The sequence below is a fragment of the Cyanistes caeruleus genome, chromosome 15 (assembly GCF_971803275.1).
Source record: "Cyanistes caeruleus chromosome 15, bCyaCae1.hap1.1, whole genome shotgun sequence".
Classification (NCBI taxonomy): Eukaryota; Metazoa; Chordata; class Aves; order Passeriformes; family Paridae; genus Cyanistes; species Cyanistes caeruleus.
In genome coordinates, this window is record NC_141715.1 from 15,650,670 (window position 1) to 15,671,758 (window position 21,089).

Here is a 21,089-nt window from a genome sequence, read left to right on the forward strand (position 1 = left end):
GGATGAGGAAATCAATTCCCTGCCAGTTTGACGCACACACACTCTGGAACACAAACAATTAATATGAGGGACCAGTACTTCTCAAAGGAACTTCAAATCAGCAGTTAAAATGTTGAGTGTTAGTAAGAGTAAATGCTGCTCTTGACTTCATCTAATTTCTTGGAGACAGTTGATTCTTCCTAGAACCAGCACCTCAGGCCACCAAACAGCTTTAGCTCCATCATTAGTGGAGGAATTAGTCAGAACTTTGCAACGCCCTAACCACTGGATCACCAGCACTAATTGGCTGCTTTCCTTTGCTAATTCACAGGATTCCTTCCAGTGATGTGAAATTATATCAAGAGGTTCTAAGCATATTTTTGCTGCTTTAAACTAAAATCTAAATTACTTCCATTGTAGCAGTACTGCTCTCTTTTTAATTAGTTCCAGCACCTAATAATTATGAGTAAAGGCTTGAGGTACCTGCTAAAAAGCATCACATGGAAACACAAAAACCTTAAGCTATATGAATGTATGGGGAGAGATATTGCATCAGTATCAAACCTCAGAAATACAGTTTGTCTTCATTTAAACCAGATAAGAATTAGTGCCTGGTGTTATTACTTAATTTTTAATAAGGGCAGTATTTAATTTTAATTTTCTATGTTGAAGACTATGAAATACACATATTCAGCAGTTTGTGAAGAGGAAGACCCACTGGCCTTATTGTGAAGGCAAAACACAGATTATCAACTACACTTTCTCATGTTTAAGTATTTGCAAACAGTTAATCAGCCCACTGAGGCAATGTCTGAAATCACTGTACGGTTTCATACTTTGTGTTGCACTAGGATTGTTTTTTCTCCTTTGGTTACAACAACAACAACAAAAAATCTGGGTTTGTTTTCATTTTAATGATGACAGTAAGTGCTTCATTGACTAAAAAGGTTCAATTCGTATTTACTATCTGTGCTCCCAGTTTTAACCCTGATGGAAGCTTTTATTTCAACAGCCTAAGGCTAGCATGCACAACCTTTAGAAAAGTGTAACTGCAAACAGACATGAATATCTAAAAATGTAATTAAACATTCTAAATGAAAAAGATCAGCAAAGGCAGTTTTCAATGCTCTTTTGCCCTTCTCACCATGCAATCATTAAGGCTAAAAAATACCTCCAAAATCATCGAGTCCAACCTGTCATCACCTTGTCAACCAGACTGGAGCACTGAGTACTGGGTCCAGTTCCAGCACAATTCCAGAGACAGTGATTTCACCCCTGCCCTGGGCAGCCTGTTCCAGTGCTTATCCACCCTTTCAATGTAAAAATTCTTCCTGATGTCCAACCTGAACCTCCACTGGTGCAGCTTGAGGCCATTTCATCTTATCCAGTCCCTTGTCCCTTGGGAGAAGGGTCAGATCTTCACCCTCCTCTCAGGGAGTTGAAGACAGCAAGAAGGTCCCCCTGAGTCTCCTTTTCTCCAATTTAACCCCTCCCTCAGCTCCTCACAGGACTGACACTGCAGACCCTTCCCCAGCTCCATTCCTTTCTCCAGACATGCAACAGCCCCTCAAAGTCTTCCATGCTGTGAGGGGCTCAGAAATGGATGCAGCACTCGAGGAGCGGTCTCACCCAGGACAGAGAGGAAGTCACTGGCCTGGTCCTGCTGGTCACACTCTTGCAGGTACAGGCCAGGTGCCCTTGGCCTCCTGACCCTCTGGGGCACACTCTGCCTCATGTTCACCCGCTGTGAACCTCAACTCCCCGGGCCTTTTCCACCAGGACGGCTTTCCAGCCCCTCTGCCCCGAGCCTGTGCCGCTCCCGTGCACTGCCTTGCCTTTCAACCACTCCCTTGCTTTGACTTGTGTACCTTGTCCCTGCACTGATTATTGCCCTCACATTGATAGTGCCTTCACTTGCCTTACAAAGATCTCACTTGCCTTGTCCCCCATTCTCTGCCCTTCCCTACCCTGTCCTTGCCCTCTCCTCTCATGCCTTGAGTACCTTCCCTTGCCTTGCTGTACCAATCCCCCCCTTGCCAGCCTGTTCCTTGTTTTTCCGAGCCCTTCCTGGCCTCGCCTGGAGGTACCCGGACCCCACGGGAAGGGCTCCCGGGCTCGCCCTTCGGATCTCGCCGCCTCCTCCCGAGCCCCTCCGGCTCCCCCGGCCGCTCCCCACGCACTCCAAGCCCCGCCCATCCCGACCGAGGCAGCGCCCGGCCCCGCCAATCCTGTCCCGTCTTTCTCCGCATCGTCCAATCACAGGTGGCCTTTCAATCCGGCCGCCGTCCCGCCGAGCTCTGCCCGCTCAGCCGCGGCCCGGCCCCTCAGCTCGGCCCCGCCCCCTGCTGTTCGCCTGAGGCGGCGCTCCGGGAGACGGCAGAGCCGTGGCCTTGCTGCGGCAGCCCGTGGCAGGAGGTTCTGAGGCCCGGGAAGGGCCGGAGGGGGCTCCCCGTTCAGGTCCCGGCCGGGAGTTCTCCCCGGGGGAGGAAGGGACGGCGGGGAGCGGACGTGATCCGCCCCCAGGAGCGGTGGCGGCGGGAGCAGGGCCTCAGGGGAGCGCGGAGCTCGGAAAGATGAGCGGAGCGAGACCAGGCGGGCCGGGATTGGCTGGGCCGGGCATACCCTCGGGCTCTGATTGGCCGAGCCGGGCCGCGCGGTGCTGGCAGGAGGTTATAAATACGGTGCACAGGTGAGCGCTGTGCCAGTGCGGCCGGTGCAGGCTGGAGCCGCAGCGCCACGCCCAAGGGCCTCTTAGAACCCTTCGCTGAGCTCCCACCGGCGCATAGGGCAAGGGAGAGGGGGGCAAAGGAGCCCTTGTCTTAATTTTCCTTCCCTTGCCTTGTTCTAGCCTCTGTGCTCTACCTTTTCCTAGCCTTTTCTTACCTTGTTTTCCCTGCCACTCCCCTCTCATTCTTTTATGCACAGGAACGATGTATTGTTTCTTTATTCATGCCTAATCCTTCTTTAGGGAGCCACAGGTTTAAGAATTGATACAGTTTGGGGATATCAAACAAAATGTGTGCCTCAGCAGCAAAAGGGTCTGGGGGGTACCCTGAGTCACCCACAGGAGACTGGGAGGTCACTCATAGCAGTCCAGCCAGCTGTGGGGGCTTGGCTTTGCACCTGTCACAGGAGCTGTCAGCACCAGGGTATCCAGAGGGAGGAGGAAACATCAGGGCTGCAGAAACATTGACAATGACCTTTAAAGAACAGCTCTGGCTTAACGAGGCAGGTGAGCAAATCCCTGCCCCGAGCAGCAAGCAGAGACAGGAGTCACAGCAGGGGACAGACAGATTTATTATGTTTCTGGGAGCAGCGCCATTACATGTTGCTGGGGATAAGGTCACCCCCTGCAGCCAGAGCAGAGAGATGGGCTGGGATGGTTATTCAAAACGACAGGAACAAGAAGCTGCAGCCAAACCCCCGGGATCTGCTGCCAGTGTGGGACTCCGTGGGTCACTGCGGCAGACGTGTGGCCGGCCTCTGCCAGAGCCGCTTCCACATCTTTCCAGCAACATTCTCAAGGGCCAGGGCATGGCACAGGAGTCAGTGCAGCCTCTTGGCTCCCACCAGGGAAAGAAGGGCGTAAGACAAGAATAAATACAGCTTTCAAAGTCACCCCGACATCCCACCCACTGCTGCACAGCCTAGTGAAGGCATTTATGGAAGGAGATCTGTCAGCTGGAATCCAGCAAAGGAGCAGATGCGTCCCAAGGGGTTAACACTGACTCGTTCGTATCCTGATTTCCTCCACCAGGCTCTCTCTGCGAACATTGACCTACACAGGGGGAGCAAAAAGTTCCTTCAATACAACTCCAGCAGCTTGACACATCACCCTGTGTCTCAGGAGGTCACACAAGGTGTCACCAGTCTCTCTACAGGGACCAAGTGGGCTGCAGCAGCCTCAGAGCTAAACATGTAAGAGCAGGCACGCACCAAGCAAGCCCTTACCCCAGTGAGCCCTCTCCTCTGTAATGGTTGTGAGAATGATGCTCTTCCCACACCTTCCTATTGGTTCCAAAGCTATTGAGCTAGGTGATCTATGTAGTGATCTTAGCCAGTGACCTATGCACCGATTCCAGTGCTGCCTGTTTTGGGAATCTCTCCTGAGAAAACAAGGTGCTGTTAGCAGTTCAGGGCTAACCGAGTTCTGTTCAGTCTCACTCATTCCAAGAGCACCACTGAATCACCGCTCCAGGCTCCTGAACTGAGGAGTTCAGGGAGGCCATGATAGGAAACTCTCCAGAGTTAGAGACAACAGCACTTCCTAACTCCAGGAAGCTGCATGGGGTAAGGAACTGGAGTATGGGGTGTTACAGAAGTTGCTGGAAACACCTCTGGGTCTGGAGGGCTGGTTTGAGCTGGGCTGAAGGGTCACATAGCCAACCCCACCATGCCACAGGTCATACCTCCTCCCTGGTTGCCACAATCCGCAGCTTGACGACTCCATCTTTGAGTTCCTGCTCACCCACAATGGCTACAAGAGGGATGCCTGTGTCCTCACAGTACTGCAGCTGATTCAGGAGCTTGGGGTTCTTCTTGTACAGCATTTCTGCCTGGGAGAAAGCCAGAGCACACCAGTGTCATCAAACCAGGGTGTTTCACTGGGCCCCTTCACCCAGGCACTGCTGGCCCAGTCTGGTGAGTGTGAGGTTGTGTGGTGGGGACAGGATGGACTCATGGAGAAGGCTGGGCACCAGGTTCAACAAAGCCTTGCAGTTACAGGGCTAACCAAGTCCTGCTGCCCAGCCCTTCCTGGAGATCCCATGATATAGGACACATCTGTGATATGGGACATCCCGATGAGAAGAGGAAGGCTCCATTCAGGAAGGCAGTCTGCTCCCCACCTGCTTGCTGTAGCTGCTTCCCAAAGCAAAGCCAGATCCATTCCTGGACAACCAGGCAGCTCTTGACTTTGCCATCACCTGGTATGACCATACCTTGATTCCAGCATCCCACAGTTCGGAGATGAGCTTCAGTCGCTCTTCAAGGAGCTTCTTCTGGGCAGAGGCCACCAGCACCTGTGTCTCTGTTGTCCTGACCTTTTCCTCGGAGGCCTAGGGAGGGGACAAAACCCCAAAGTTGCCACAGATATACCAAGACACCTGAGATTCTATGAGCAGGATGGGTCACCACTCAGCTCCATCCATCTAGCAGTGAAGAGGACTGGGCTCAGAGGGATCAACAGCATTAACTCAGAGTCAGGGAGATCCCACAGATCCCATCCTAATGCAGAATCAATTTTCCATGATGAGTGCTTAACACAGCCTCCCTCATGTTTCTCCACACCCAAGGGCCTCCTTAAATATCTGCTCCAAGCAGCTCAGCAGCAACACACACTTGGACACAGGCAGCTGCCTGCTCTACAGCTGAGGTTCTAACTATGGGTTAAACAGCAGCAAGCTGAATGTTCCACCAGTCCCTGTGGCAGATGCTGGATACTCCATGTGGCATTTCCCTGCTGCCTTGCTGAAGGGAGAAGACTTTAAAAGGTCACCTGCAAAGGAACAAACCTGGCCAGGACTGCACATGGTGGGGGAGGAATTCAGTTTCTATTTAGAAATTCCAGTTGTGTCTGGCTGCCAAGAGAGAGCCAACACCACTTTCAGGGGAGAGGAACATGCAGCCACATCTTGGGAGCTTACAAAGACCTATTTAACACCCATTGCTTGGGATGGAGCACAGTACAGCTTTGAGGAGGGGGAAGAGGAAAAAGTTAGAGGCACTGCAGTTCCTGCCCTGGAACGTGATCCCTGTCTGGTCTCTGTAGTGCCATAGGCAGGACAACTAGATGTAAGGCTGCTGCCTCCCTTGCAGAACAATGCCACCTCACCAAGGAGGATTTGAGTTCACATGGTTGCCCAATGCTGTGGGGAACACTAAGGCACCTGCCCTAGGTACCTGCCCCTGCTGAGGATTAAAGTTCCCCCTCCAGCTGCAGCTGGAGAAGCCATGTCTGAGGCCTGTGGGAAGAAGGGTCTTGTCTTCAGTGGGAGCCCCAGATGTCATCTGCCAGGCCAGAGAGAATTGGAGGTTATATCTTGGTTCTGACTCCTGGTGCAGAGCACAGCAGAGGCATGCCCAGCTTCTCCGAATGCTGGGGCAAGGAACACTGATTTCAGCATCTGCTGGAGTGGGGGATTAACCATACTTAGCTGAGCACCAAAGCCACCTACCTCCAATCTCTGCTCCAGGATGGAGAAGATCCGCTCAATCCCAATGCTGACCCCCACACAGGGCACCTTCCGGCCCTTGGGATCAAACATCCCCACCAGCCCGTCATAGCGGCCGCCTCCAGCCACGCTCCCAACGCTGACGGGCTCCTCCACGTGCTTGTTCTCCTGCTGCAGCAGCACAGCCTCAAAGATCACCCCCGTGTAATAGTCCAGGCCCCGTGCCAGGCTCAGGTCGAAGGAGATCTGCGGGGCACAAGGGCGGCTCCGTCACCGGCTGCTCGTGGGCCCACGAGGGCAGCACCCCCTCCCCTGCCCCCACACCTCCTCACCTTCCCTGTGATGCCAAACAGGGTCAGGTACTCAAACAGCAGCTTCATGTCCCCCAGCCCTTCCTTGGCCAGCTTGTTCTGGGATAGCTTTGGGTCCTGGAGAAGCCGCTCGATCAGCTCCAGCCCACCTGTGGGGACCAGCTGTGCCTCAGCTGTGCCAGGGCACCCGGCACGGGGGCCCCAGACAGCCGGGTGTGTGCCCTGCACCTTCCATCCCCAGCCCAGAGCAAGGCCAAGGGCACAAGCCATGGTGCTCACCATGGAGCTGGACATACTCCCCGATGCGATCCGCAGCCTCGGGAGAGAGCCCCTTCTCTCCCACCATCTCACTCCTCACTTCATCCCACGGCACCTGTGAGGGGAGAGAAGGGCATCACACCAGGGCCCATGGGCTTTCCTCTGCATGGCAGAACCTCATCATCATGGTTAGAATGTGCATGAGAGAAGCAGCAGCTCTCAGAGCACAGCCATGTGTGCATAACTCCATTTCTTGTCCCTTTGCACAGCCTGTTTGTATCCCAAGCCTTTAAAAATACTTTTAGTTTGACTTCTGGCCAGAATCAAATATCAGTGCTGTATAACCACCCAGTCTGAGAGCCATCTTGCTGCTGTGGTTTCCCTGGTTAGGTATTTAGTCATAAACACCACTCAGGAAAGTGTTGCTGGTCATGGAAAGGTGGGAATCACCTGGAAAGGCGTGAGGTACTGCTTAGGTAATGGAAAAAAAAACAATGTAAGCATGATATGCTGCCATTTCCCACTGACCAGGGGTCAAAGGTAATCAGAGACTTGATCACATCCAGATGCACTGAGATAAATCACAAGGAAATGATCCCATCAGCAAAAAGCCCAATGCTCCCTTCCCATTGATTTTTCACACATACACAGCCCAAAACTTTGGTCATGCCTCTGCAATGGATCTCTGCTAACAGGGCTGAGTGAGAATTCCTCCACTTGCCTTCATTTGACCATCTCATGAATCCTCCACAGGAAATGGCAGTTCACCCTTCAACAAAGAGCCATGACCACATGAGATGAGACATAAGCTGCTCTTTTTAACTTGCCCTAGCCTAATTTCGTGCAGGTTTTATAAGCCTGGTTCATAAGCAGCAACACCTTGAGCAGGTGAAGGTTTAGATATTGAACCTCCTATGGGAAGAGCATTTTTCCCCTCCCACCTTTCTTTTTATCAGGACCTCATGGGACAGTGGATTACAAAACAGAGGATCCAGTCTTTCTATGTGAATGCTGTGCCCTTGCATGTATCCCCTCCAGGGAAAGGTGGGAACAACTCGATGCTCATCAGCATTTTCCAGACAATTCTCATGGACCATGGTTCATTCACTGAGACTCCAGCAGCAGCAGATACAGCCTGGGGCTCCAGCCCATACCTTATCCAGTTTGTCAACACTGGAACAGATGGTTCGGAATTTGCTGTCTGGGACACCACAAACTGCAAACATCCCATCAAGGATGCGCCGGTCATTGACCTGGGGGAAAAGGAGCAGCACATCAGGAATTATGAACTCAAACGGATGCTTCAGCAGTGTCCTGCTTCATTCACCTAGCAGTTTTAAGCATGGAAAAGAACATAGGAGATGTCTGTCAAGGGTTTTTTTTGCTCTTTGTCATTTCTGTTTCCCAGTCCTGGGGAGCTGAGCTTACCAGAGCAGATGAAATAGCACAACTGACATCTACTAAGCCTGAGCAGGGCCATCACATTTCCTTCTAGAGCCACAGACACCTCCACTCAACAGAGAAAAAAAACCCATCAGGGTCTATGAGTCCCCTCGTGTGGACATGTAAAAACAGCTCAGGAACAGACCACAGCCAAGGAGATTAATTCAGAGTATTACCCTACACTATCAGCATAAGAGAAAAAGGACATCTGATTATGTTAAATCCTCAATGAGGATTTATTTTTTTAATGATAGTATAGTGAATTCTGTAGCTTAATTATGCTCTGTAAGAGCACATAATTAAGGCCAAAGACTCAGCTGGATTCAACATTTCCATGGCCAGTGAGAACAATTCTGACTACAATTAGTCAGAAACAAACTGCACAGGAATTCGGACTCCTCCAGCATCAACAAGAACCAGAAAGTGCCTTGTGATAGACACAAATAACCACAGGCAGGTTATTCTGTTGCTCCCCACTGCAGGAATGTCTTCATCCTCAAAGGTCACATTTTCACCACTGCCCAAAACACCCAGTTCCTTCATCTCACCCCAGAAAGGTTCAAGGGGAAATACCTGGCTCCTGCCCCATGGGGCTGCAATAGGAACACAACATCCAGCCTGCAGTGCCCAGGAATGGCCCAGCTCCAAGTCTCCCATAGATCCCACTGCCCTCCTGTGCATCCACCATTCCTGCCCATTCCTCTCCTGCTCCTGTGCACCCTTCCAATCCTTTCATCTACACATTGAGCACCATTTCCTGCCATCCCAAGGGAGGAGAGGTGTCTGGAAGCAAATAGCAAGCTCAGCCTACAGTAGGGCACAGCTCTTATTCTAGAAAATGCTTCAGCTCCAAAAAGGATTTGGTGGAAAGGCAGGAGTCTGCAGGCAACACCACACACTGAGCAGATGCCCCTGCTAAGGAGACACTGGGAGCTGGGATAAGGGCAGGAATCCTGGACCAGAGTCTGCTCTACTGCAGGCAGTGAATATGACAATCACCTGCTTAGATAGATATTGGGAAGAAATTTTTTATTATAGGGGTGGTGAGGCCCTGGCACAGGTTATCCAGAGAAGCTGTGACAACTTCACTCCTGCAAGTGTTCAAGACCAGGCTGGACAGGGCTTGGAGCAACCTGGTCTAGTGGAAGGTGTCCCTGCCCATGGCAGAGTAATGGAACTGGGTTATATTTAAGGTCCTTTCCAACCCAGACCTATCTATCCTTCTAGCTGGCTGCTGGAATTTTGGAAGGGACCATGGTTAGTTCTGGAGAGAACACTGTCACTGCAGCCTCAGGGAAACTCCTGTCCTTCCCAGCTCAAAGCAAATCCAAGTGAAGATCCAATCTTTAGCACAAGAGGCTTCCAGGCAGACAGGAGGGACAAACTCCTGGGTCAGGCCTTAGAGTGGGAACAGGTACTACTGTGTAAAACCACAGGAACAATGACCACTGCTTCCCACTGTGGCACACAGAACCCACCCAGTCTCACCTTGATGACAAAGTCCCCGAGCTGCAGGTCACTCAGGATCTCATGCACAATCTTCAGGCACTCGGCATCAGGAATCATCGGGTCAAACTGCCCGGCGATGTCAAAGTCCTGGGGGCAGAGGAAAAGGCAGAGAGCAATTTAGCACCACTGCAGAAAAATAGCTTCAACTACTGGTAACAGCAGTTTGTATACAAAACCCAACAGAATTGAGATGTAAGGGAGCACTATCCCTTACAGACTCAGTCCATAAGGGCCAGAATGTGGGATAGGACCTCTATCATGGAAGGCAGCAGTGCTCTCATGTCCACTGCATTTCAGAGTTTGGACACTGCTTGTACACAGTTTGACCTGCTCCCCATACCCAGCAGTTGTGTGAATCTCTGAAACAGAGATCCTCAAAAAACAACAAATGGAGTAGCAGCAGTAAATAAATAGAACAAACGAATCAGAAAGGGGAGGAAAAAAACTACTTCTCATTTGCTGTAACCTAAATGCCAAATGCTTCGCCTTGATTCTTAGGATGCTTTTTAATACACATGCTAATCAAGTTAATGATTAGAGAAGGCAAGAGAAGCAAAACCAGGGTTTCAACTGCTAAGACAGAAAAAGGAATCAGGAACCCTGAGTGATCCCCACCAGAGATCACCAGATGAATTAGCACACAGAAGAACCAAAGCCCAACATCAAGATACTTTAATAGGCTGGTATCCCATGATTGGAAAAGAGCATCAGTGTTCAGAGACAAATAAAACACAGAAGCAACAAGAGAGCCCTTCTTCAACTCCTATTTAGGAATCCCCAAATGCAAAGTCTTCAGTGAGATTTTTGGGTACAAGAATAATTTTCATTATGTGGATATATTTCAAGAGGGCTTAATCAAGCTCTCAAAATAAACTGGGGCATTGGAGGAAGAGATGGGATCACATAGTTAATTCCTGATCAGCTGAGTGCAAAGAGGGCTGATGCAATCCCTGGGAAAGTTGGGTGAGGAAGTGTACAGGAAGTCAGGAAAGTGCTGATATTATTGTAAATGGCACAGATGAAATATCACGGAAAAAAAACCAGGGTGTGGTGAATTATATTGAAGAAAAGCTGCAGAAAAATGTCCTAGGCTCAGAAAATAATGAAAACATCTCCAAGGAGAAAAGGTAACAAAGGTAACAGAGCTCGATTGATGTGATGTAAGGAGGGGAAGATTTCTCTAAAGATTTCCCAAATGTTTACCTGGGAAAGGGGAAGAATACATATCAAGGGATGACAGCTACTGTTTTAAGAGCCGAACTCTTTAAAGAAGTGGAAGGCAAAAATCAGATACAAATAAGTTTAGCCTGGATATTAGAAGACTATTTCTAGCCATCCTAGGAGTGGGATCTTGGAATAAGAGATGAGACAGGAGGCAATGACCCCACGTCATCTGGAAACAGAAATCACCAAGCAAAGCTGGAAGGTATTCCCATGGGTTGTATAATGAAGTAGAAATATTCTCAAACAAAAAAAGTTGTTTGCAATCTGAGTCCCTGGGGACTGTGTCAGTAGAACAGAGCAAAGCTGTTCCTTAGGGCTACGATGAGAGAGCCACGAAGGAAATTGCTTTGTTACTTGTTTTGTAATTTGGCCTCTGGGTTTTCCCTTCCTTTGAAGTTAAAATTGACTGAACATGGAAGTAAAGCAGCATATGCTACTGCCTTGCCTGGTTTGTAGGTCCTGATAACGCACCCAGAGCTGAACTGCTGCCAGATTTGGGATCAGAAGGAAATTCTTCCCCACCACCCATCCAGCAAGCACTATGGGATGGAGCAAGGAGCTGCCCTCCCAGACAGTGCAAAGGAGGTGATACCTGGGGGCTCTTGACAAAGTTCCACACCATGCCAGCACTGTGTCACAGCTGTCACAGCCACTCTCCACCCTCCAGTTGTTTTTCACACTCATAAGGACACACTAAGGAGAAGATCAGTGGATCCTTCAGAGCTTTCCACAGCCACAGGGAAGGGTAACACAGCTGTTATTTTGACAGTGCCAACCCAGCCCACAGTCTGTCCCAGCAGGGTCCTTGTCCTCTGCCAAACTCACACACTGGTAGAACTCGCGGTAGCGGCCCCTGGTCATGGCTGGGTTGTCCCTCCTGTACACCTTGGCAATGTGGTAGCGCTTGATGTTGGTGATCTTGTTCATGGCCAGGTAGCGAGCAAAGGGTACCTGAGACAGAGTTAAGGATGGCAACAAGAAGGGAACATCCCCCCCACTTCTCAGTCACAGGCAGTGCTGGGTCCTCACTGGTCCCACCCAGCACCCCTGGGGCAAAGGACTGCTAAAAGACAGCTGGACTTATCACAGCTCCCCAAGGTCTCCATACACGCTGCCTCCAAGTGTCCCTTCAGGTTTTGTCCAGTAGGACCTTAGGCTAGATCTCAGTCTCATGTGGGCTGTGTACTGCAGCAACCTGGCCTGGGAACCCATCTTGGAAGAAACCACACTCAGTACAGATCTTCTGTACTTCCAGACACATGAGGCATGAAGCTGTGTCAGGGGAGGGTCAGGCTGGATGTTAGGAAAAGGTCTTCCCCCAGAGGGTTGTTGGGCATGGGCACAGGCTCCCCAAGGAAGTGGTTGTGGCACCAAGCCTGAGAGAGCTCAAGGAGCATTTGGAAAACACTCTCAGGCACATGGCTGGAGTGTCCCGTGCAGGACAGACTGGGGGTTGGACCCAATGATCCCTGGGGTCACTTCCAACTCAGGATATTCCATGATTCTAAGCATTCCTTCACCAAATGGAAGCAATACACAATAAATAACCAAGAAAGGTTCTGCACCCACTGAACCGCTCATGCTCATGCTCTCCCTCTCAGTTTAGGGTCCTCCCTCCCCCTCAGGACAGCACTGCCCCAAAAGGAGGAATGCCAAGGCCCCTCAGCACCAGCTGTGGCAGGATACTGTCAGGTCATAGCGCAGAGACAGCAGCTCTCCTCCCTGATCTTTTAGATCATAGATGAGCTTCGAGTCTTCACCGTATTTCCCTGTCAGTGTCTCCTACAACAAAACAACACACAAACAAACAGCATCTTCAGTGACAGGAGATCAGCCCTAGAGCACACAGAAAACAAGCAGAGAAAGGGAGAATGCCTAGGAATGGAAGAAGGAAACTCAACCCTCAACACTCTCAGCTGCAGGATCCTCACCAGCTCAGCCAACCTGCTGTGTGTCCTCACCCACCTTCAGCTCGAACACCGGCGTGTCGATGACTTCGGCTCCGTGGCGCTTGAAGCACGAGATGATGGCTTTGAAGGCCCTCTCACGGATGGCCATTTCCTTGGGGCCAAAATCCCGTGTGCCCTGGGATGAGGGAAGAAAAGGAGCAAAGGACACTTTGGGTTAGAGGCATGACATGAGAAAGATGCCAGAAGCATTATGAAGAATCTGACATACTACTAAACTAAGCCAGAGAGACCAGGTCCAGACACCAGATATTGGTAAGCACCACAAAAAATGCTGGAAAACATCAGGACACAGCTCAGAGTCTGCCACGGTCTGCAGAGCGAAGCCTAAGTCAGGAGTTTCAGAATACAGGAAACAAATGAGATAAAACAGATCCAGCAATCAGAGTTCAGCCTGATTTTGAGCTGACAGTGCAACCAGGACCTGTCCCCAGCTCTGACTCAGACCTATTAGCCAGACCCCTGCCCAATGAGCCACCCCAAAGGTGGGAACAGAGGACAGACATGCTCTGAAACTGTGGAACCATCAGCTCTGCAATTTCCAAACACAGAGAAAAATCACCTTTCAAAATGCAACACCTGTGAAATATATGTCTATGATTCACAGGGCCACACACCCTTTCCATTTCTTTGGTGTTGCTGAATTATTTCAATGACAACCTTCATGTTCTCAGTAACATACAAATCATTGTTAATTAGCTAGATCTCCAACTTCCACTTTATAACACCTGTTCAATATAAAACCTGGTTTATGAAACCAGTTAGGCAAAAGGAAGCACCCCCACCCACAGATCACTCAGGTGGCCTTCAGCTGCCATTGACAAGTCTGAGATGGGCTGGCAAAATCAACTGAATTTTTCTGGCACTCAGTAGAGCTGCAAAATCCCCTTCTCCACACTTTCAAACAATAAAATGCCCTTCCACTTCCCAGGCATCACACCACAATTACATTCAACAAAACACATCATAAAGGAAATGGACAAAGGGACAATTTTGAGACATTTAAATATTGGGAATAAATCTTCCCTGTGAGGCTGCCTAGTGAAGCTGTGGCTGCCCCATCTCTAGAAGTGTCCCAGGCCAGGCTGGATGGGGCTTGGAGCAACCTGGGATAGTGGAAGGTGTCCCTGCCATGGCAGGGGGTGGAACAAAATGAGCTTTAAGGTCCTTCTAACCCAAACCATTCCATGTTTTCTATGATTTCCTATGTCAGTGGCATCACCACAGCCTGCTTTGTTTGTGGACATATTCATAACAGTCTCTATGCCACAGAGTGAAAGTAGGTGGTCTCTGATCAGCTGCCAGTGATGAAACATTCAGGTTACAAAGTATCTCAGCAGAAATTGCATTAGAAGCACTATTCTTAGAGGTCTGGAGACTGAAAAACTACTTGTAAAGGAAGGGTCCTTCCAAAAGAGGACACAGAAATTTCCAGCAGCAAGCCAGACCTGCTCAGTAAATGGGATTACTCTGCCCCTTAGACTAGGAGCAGATATGAGCCCCTCTCACACTGGGCAGTTATGATAAAGCTTGGTTAGAAGGGAATTTCCTGACCACACCAGTGGTGGCTGGAATGTCACAGAAGCACTCAGAAGTCTCTAAGGTGGTGGGTATCTGGGTTAAATGCTGTCAGGGTATGTTTTCATCCCTCTCCCCCTTGCTGCTAAAACTGAAAGCGAAAACAGAAATGTGAACAAAGACAGGTGTGGCCATGCTGGACTTCTGCCCACAGATGTGTGGGGGGTGCTGGGTGTGTGTATGGGGGGAGGACATGCACACAGAGGGGCACAGGAGTGAGCTGTGGGGAGTTACCTTTGGGGTCTTGAGCACAAACTTGTGTTTCCCCTCATCTGCCCCCAGCTGTGCCTTCATCTCGAGCAGCTTTGCCACTTCCTTTGCAATCTGGGGATGGAGCAAGGAGGGAGCTGGGGATAAGACCACCCACCAGGCCAGCCCACTGCCCTTCAGCCTTAGCGTTCCCATTTCACCTGCACCCCACAACCTCAATACACCCACAATTCCCAGCTTCTCAACAAGCACAGAGACATTCCCTGCTCTTCTCCAGTACTTCCCATTTCTCGTACCAGCACCCCCATCTCAGCAACGCAAACACCCCCACCATTCCCTGACTCCCACGACCTCCATTACCATCCACAGCTATCTCCCCATTCCTATCCCACCAGTTCCTGCTACATGCACCAGCGGTTTCCAGCATCCTCCTCGCAGTCCTAACTCTGCCAAGCATCCTCCCCTTCAATCTAACACCGGAGTCACCAGCTCCCACCACGAGCCTCCCCTGCGCCCTCAGCCCTTCCACCTCCCAGCCCCGCACTCCCATCCCTCCCATCTTCCCAACACCGCCAGCCTCAGCCCAGTAACCTCCACTACACCCCATTCCCCGGAATGCCGGAGCCCTCGCACCTCGTCAGGATCGGCCTTGTCCTGTTTGAGCCTCCGCACGGTGTCCGCCTGGGCCCGCACCGCCGCCTCCTCCGCCATGGCGAGTCCGCGCCCGCGCCGCGCACGCGCAGAGCCCGCGCCGCCGCCGCGCACGCGCAGCGCCGCCACCGCGGGCAAGTAAAAGCCGGAGGCCGCGGTTCGGGTTTATTATTGGGGTTTTTGTTTAATATATAAAAATAGTCTCTCCAGGCGCGCCCCGGCCTGCGCAGCTGCTCCAGCCGCTCGTTGTGTCCCTCGGTGACGGGCCACGTGCTTCCTCTGCGGGGCGGTCCCGCAGCCCCGAGCCCGCCGGCAGCGCCCGGCTGCGGGTTGGGACCGGCCCCCGCAGCCCCAATTGGGGCGGGGGTGCCCTTCCACTGCCCCCCTCGCCCTGAGCTGACACGTGCCCAACACACCACAGATTCCCCGTCCCAAATCAGGAGTTCCGCCTGATCCTGTTTGAGCTGGGCCATCACCACCCACAGTGATGGAAATGTCTGTACAGATACAGGGACTGCAGTGTTAGGAACCCACAAACTTAACCTTCAGAGGAGCTAACCAGGAGGTTAACCTGGTGACTGAACCATCCATAGCTTTTAAAACCCTCTTACTCCTCTGTTCTCACTGCCTTAGCCGAGGCAATGATCCCCAGGTGAGTGGATGTTACCCAGACCGCAGCTGGCAGGGAATGGCTGAGGGTGCTGGAGGAGTTGTTCCAGTTGTGCAGCACTTCAGCCAAGCAGCTCCGGCCAGAGAGGTTCTCAGGGCTCCAGCCTTCTCCTGATCTCATCAACAAGCTTTTCTCTGGGGATATCAACCTACAAAGCAAACAGAGCAGCATTAGAGAAGAGCACTTTTAAGGACTGAGGATACCAATGCAGTTTGTGACTGGCTTTCTGGAGTCACCCTAATAGATCTGTGCTATGGTCTCCCAAAGGAATGCTGAGGGAAAACCCAGAGCTCTGCAGTGATCTCTAGAGCTTGGAAGTACTTTAAAACCTGGTGTAAAAGGGCATTCTCACCTCCTCTCTTGTTGCAACATCTCGCAGCTTGACGACTCCGTCTGCCAGCTCCTGTTCTCCCACAATGGCAGCAAGGGGGATCCCCATGTCCTCACAATAATGCAGCTGCTTCAGCAATTTAGGATCCTTCTTGTACAGCATCTCTGCCTAGGAGGGGGTGGGAAGGGCGAATCACTAACCCAGCTTCACTCTGATGAGTACTGCAGTGAAGCACCAATGCCAAACCCTGCAGCAATCACTTTGCTGCTCTGGCCCGTTCTTCTCTGCCTGCCTAGACCTAAAGGTTGGACTTGATGATCTTTGAGGTCTTTTTCAATTCAAATGACTCTGTGATCTCTGACAGGCCCAGATCTTGGAGAGACACAAAACTAATGGAGTTGGTCTTGCTGTGCTACAGCTCCCTTCAGGCTCTCCCTCCCTCACCTATGACACTGCCAAGCCCAAGTCATTCCTTTACCTTGATCCCTGCATCCCACAGCTCAGAGATGAGCTTCAGTCTGGCAGCAAGCAGGTGTTTCTGTGGCGTGGCCACCAGCACCTGGGTCTCAGTTGTTCGAAGTTTCTCCCCAGAAGCCTGAAGGCACAGACACGGGACATTTATGGGAGTGAGTCCGTGGGAATCCACAGCTCACAACACCTCAGCTCATCTATCACCAGCAACAGTGACAACCTGGGCACCTTTAATGAGTCCCCCAGAGATTCTGCACTGTGTCACACTACTGAATTGTGTGCTGCTGTTCCTAGGGGACCCTGGCCAAGCACCTGGATGGGACCAATGTCTCCTTTGATTCTTCAAGTACAAATACATTGTCTAAGCTTCACTTGCTAGGAATCACAGGCTTGGAACCAAACACAGAATGATAAATCTCTACAGAGACTTTCCTGGGGTTTATTAGTGTGAGGTCACAGCCATTACCGAATTCATTGCTTCAGAATCCCCAGGACAGAAAACTTCAGAGGAAAGACACAAGAAAGAAGTGACTGGAGCACAAAGCTCAGAGCCAGGCCCAGAACTCAAGGCTGTCACTAACATTTCCTTGACATCTCCTAAGGAATGCTGTCCTTGGCTGCCCACACCTGAATCCTGATGGGCTGCAGAAAATGACTCTGTCTTCAGTGCATTGATATTTAGGCACAGGAAGAGCCACCCTCTCCCCCAAAATTATTTTCCCTTGAGCAATCTGGAGCTGGATACCTCTAATAAACAGTATTTCGCTTCCTGGAACCTTCTCCAATGTACTGCCTGCATCACCTACCTCCAATCTCTGCTCCAGGATGGAGAAGATCCGCTCAATCCCAATGCTGACCCCCACACAGGGCACCTTCCGGCCCTTGGGATCAAACATCCCCACCAGCCCGTCATAGCGGCCGCCTCCAGCCACGCTCCCAACGCTGACGGGCTCCTCCACGTGCTCGTTCTCCTGCTGCAGCAGCACAGCCTCAAAGATCACCCCCGTGTAATAGTCCAGGCCCCGTGCCAGGCTCAGGTCGAAGGAGATCTGCGGGGCACAAGGGCGGCTCCGTCACCGGCTGCTCGTGGGCCCACGAGGGCAGCACCCTCTCCCCTGCCCCCACACCTCCTCACCTTCCCTGTGATGCCAAACAGGGTCAGGTACTCAAACAGCAGCTTCATGTCCCCCAGCCCTTCCTTGGCCAGCTTGTTCTGGGATAGCTTTGGGTCCTGGAGAAGCCGTTCAATCAGCTCCAGCCCACCTGTGGGGACCAGCCGTGCCTCAGCTGTGCCAGGGCACCCGGCACGGGGGCCCCAGACAGCCGGGTGTGTGCCCTGCACCTTCCATCCCCAGCCCAGAGCAAGGCCAAGGGCACAAGCCATGGTGCTCACCATGGAGCTGGACATACTCCCCGATGCGATCCGCAGCCTCGGGAGAGAGCCCCTTCTCTCCCACCATCTCACTCCTCACTTCATCCCACGGCACCTGTGAGGGGAGAGAAGGGCATCATTTGCTGCAGGACGTTTTCCTCACCCACTGCCTCTATCAGCACACATGTGCATGACTTGTGTAGACAGTCAGCAATCTCACTAATCATGCCTCTCTCTCTCACAGGAATTTTTAACAAATCACCAGGCTTTATTCTTAACCAGGCCCAAGAACTCCTCAAATCCTTGGCAGACCCCATCTTAGCTGCTGTGAAACTCTTCACAACAAGAGCAGCCACAACACTGCCCAGCCTTAGACATCCATCCCAAGACCAGAAGTGTCTCCCCATGAGCCCAATGCTGACCTTGTCCAGCTTGTCCACAGTGGAGCAGGCAGGTACAAACTTGTTCTCTGGAACACCACAGACAGCAAACACACCATTCAAAATCCGACGGTCATTGACCTGGGGGAGAGAGAGGCACACTTACCTGAATTCATTCCTTCTTTCCTAGAGTGTGGGAAGCTGCAGCTACTGGCAATTCCTCATGCCTTTTCCTCAGCACCCAAATTCCATGGGAAGAGAAGGTGCAGAGGTATGAAAACCATCCCGTGACTCTGTGGATCGAGTCAGCTGCTGGAATTCTGCAGAAGACTCTGGTTTGTCCTGGGGAGAACTCTGCTCACTACAGCCTCAGGAGAACAGCTCAAAGCATGTCCAAGCTGAGGTCCAGCCTTTGCATAGACACCATGAGGAGCCAGAGAAGTGGGATGAACTTCTGGGTCAGGCTTTAGAGCAGGCAGAGATACTCCTGTGTAAAACCACAGGAACAATGACCACTGCTTCCCACTGTGGCACACAGAACCCACCCAGTCTCACCTTGATGACAAAGTCCCCGAGCTGCAGGTCACTCAGGATCTCATGCACAATCTTCAGGCACTCAGCATCAGGAATCATCGGGTCAAAATGCCCGGCGATGTCAAAGTCCTGGAGGCAGAAGAAGTGATGGGAGCTCCTGGCAGAGCTAAGGGGCCTTACCAGGCACACCCTGTTGCTCTGCAGCCGGGAAAACCCTCCTGGCCTTGTGGCCTTGGTGGCAGCACACAACACTCACGCACTGGTAGAACTCGCGGTAGCGGCCCCTGGTCATGGCTGGGTTGTCCCTCCTGTACACCTTGGCAACGTGGTAGCGCTTCATGTTGGTGATCTTGTTCATGGCCAGGTAGCGAGCAAAGGGCACCTGGGCCCGAGGAGTTAAGGATGCTTACATGGAGGTCCCCAGCACTGTAGAAGCTGAACCTCAAAGCCTCCCATCGCCCCTTCCCTTTGCCAACTACTCCCTGATTTTCTCCACAATCATGGTGAGATTCTTGGGATGCCCTGTGCAGGGTCATGAGCTGGACTTCTTGTGGATCCCTTCCAACTTTTGATATTCTATAACTCTATGACCTCTGGAGAGATCATCCCCCAGGCTGAGGAGGAGTACAATGAACCACCTGAGCTCCTTCAACGCTGGGACAGTTCCATTTCCTCCTCCAGACCCACAGTGTGACAACATCACATACACAAACATACACAAACCCTCTCTCATCATTCCACCCTCTCAGAGTGTGATCAGTGGGAATTCAATGCATGGCACAGCTATACAGACATCGAAGGAAAGAGATTTTGTTGAGATGTGGAGGTTGAGAAGGCCTGGAATGGACACCTGCAGCAAACACCTTTCCAGGTGGCACTAGCAAGGTGGGATGGGCACAGCAGAGGTGGGGACTGTAACTGGGAGAAGATAAAACCAGTACAGCAAAGCATACTGTTGTATGTCCACCGCAGGAAGGGACTGCTGTGGGCCCTGCCCTGGCTGGGGGATGGTGTGGGGTCATGACAATGACAGCCAGACCAGCTGGGATGGCCGAGGGGGCGCTGCCATCACCCCAATGGGACCTGCAGGAAGGTAAGAGCAATCCCTCAAGGCAGAGGTGGCAACTACCTTGGTCTGCCACTATCCCCTCAGGGTGCCACCATCCCCTTGGGAGCACAGGAACAGGATACGGTGAGGTCATAGCGCAGGGCCAGCAGCTCCCCTCCCTGGTCCTGCAGCTCGTAGATGAGCTTCGTGTCCTCCCCATACTTCCCCATCAGCGTCTCCTGGGGAGGGACAGAGGGGCTGGTGACCCGGGGTGGCTCTGGGGTGAAGGGTCCCCCGAGATGGGGCACAGAGCTCGGGCACCACGAACCGGGCATTACACACATCCCCCCTCCAGCACCCTCGGACCTGAGTCCCCCTAAAAAGAGAGCCAAGAGCGAATGTCCAGCTGCCCTCCCCCACACAGAGGGAGCTCCCAAACCTGTCCTGAAGGCCCTGGGGAAGGGAGCGCTCCCCAGTCCCACAGGAGGGCGCAGAGGGGGCCCCACAGCCCCCGGGCCGGGTCCGCTCCCCACACCGAGGGGAAGAGCGCTCCCCTCACCCGCAGCTCCAGCACGGGGGTGTCGATGGCGGCCGCCCCGTGCCGCTTGAAGCAGGACACCACGGCGCTCAGGAGCCGCTCCCGGAGCGCCGCCTCCGCCGGGGGGTGGTCGCGGGTGCCCTGCCCGGGACAGAGAGCGGCCGTCAGCGGCAAGGGCGCGGGGGAACACTCGGTACCCACCGGCGCCGCCCCCGCTCCCCGCCTTTACCTTGGGCGTCTTCAGCACCGGCACCCGCTCGCCGCCCGCCGCCGCCCGCACCTGCCGGGACAAAGGTCCGCGGTCACCGGCCGGCAGCCAGGAGCGGGCGAAGCTGCCGCGGCTCCCAGCGAGGCACAGCGGCCCGAGGCAGGGCCCCGCCGGTAGGCATCGGGCGGCGGCGGCGGCGAAGGGTCCGAGGCGGAGCATGGCCGGTACCGGGAC

The 21,089-nt window shown here is 52.4% G+C and overlaps 2 protein-coding genes across 2 annotated transcripts; both read right to left on the minus strand.

Annotated features, from left to right (window-relative positions):
• Nucleotides 1–3,252: 3,252 nt before the first annotated feature.
• Nucleotides 3,253–15,485, minus strand: HARS1 (histidyl-tRNA synthetase 1). The gene is made up of 13 exons (XM_086851940.1): nt 15,286–15,485; nt 14,677–14,766; nt 12,863–12,982; nt 12,584–12,679; nt 11,723–11,848; nt 9,653–9,760; nt 7,876–7,974; nt 6,743–6,836; nt 6,485–6,612; nt 6,156–6,398; nt 4,920–5,036; nt 4,389–4,535; nt 3,253–3,757 (listed from the first exon to the last, which is right to left on the minus strand). Exons 1-13 carry the CDS (start codon nt 15,361–15,363, stop codon nt 3,698–3,700), a joined length of 1,506 nt encoding a protein of 501 aa, XP_086708066.1. The 5' UTR covers nt 15,364–15,485; the 3' UTR covers nt 3,253–3,697.
• Nucleotides 15,462–21,089, minus strand: LOC147650404 (histidine--tRNA ligase, cytoplasmic-like). Its single transcript, XM_086851938.1, has 12 exons — nt 20,877–21,089; nt 20,669–20,788; nt 20,253–20,348; nt 19,318–19,443; nt 19,083–19,190; nt 18,570–18,668; nt 18,169–18,262; nt 17,911–18,038; nt 17,582–17,824; nt 16,783–16,899; nt 16,326–16,472; nt 15,462–16,121 (listed from the first exon to the last, which is right to left on the minus strand). Exons 1-12 carry the CDS (start codon nt 21,072–21,074, stop codon nt 16,065–16,067), a joined length of 1,533 nt encoding a protein of 510 aa, XP_086708064.1. The 5' UTR covers nt 21,075–21,089; the 3' UTR covers nt 15,462–16,064.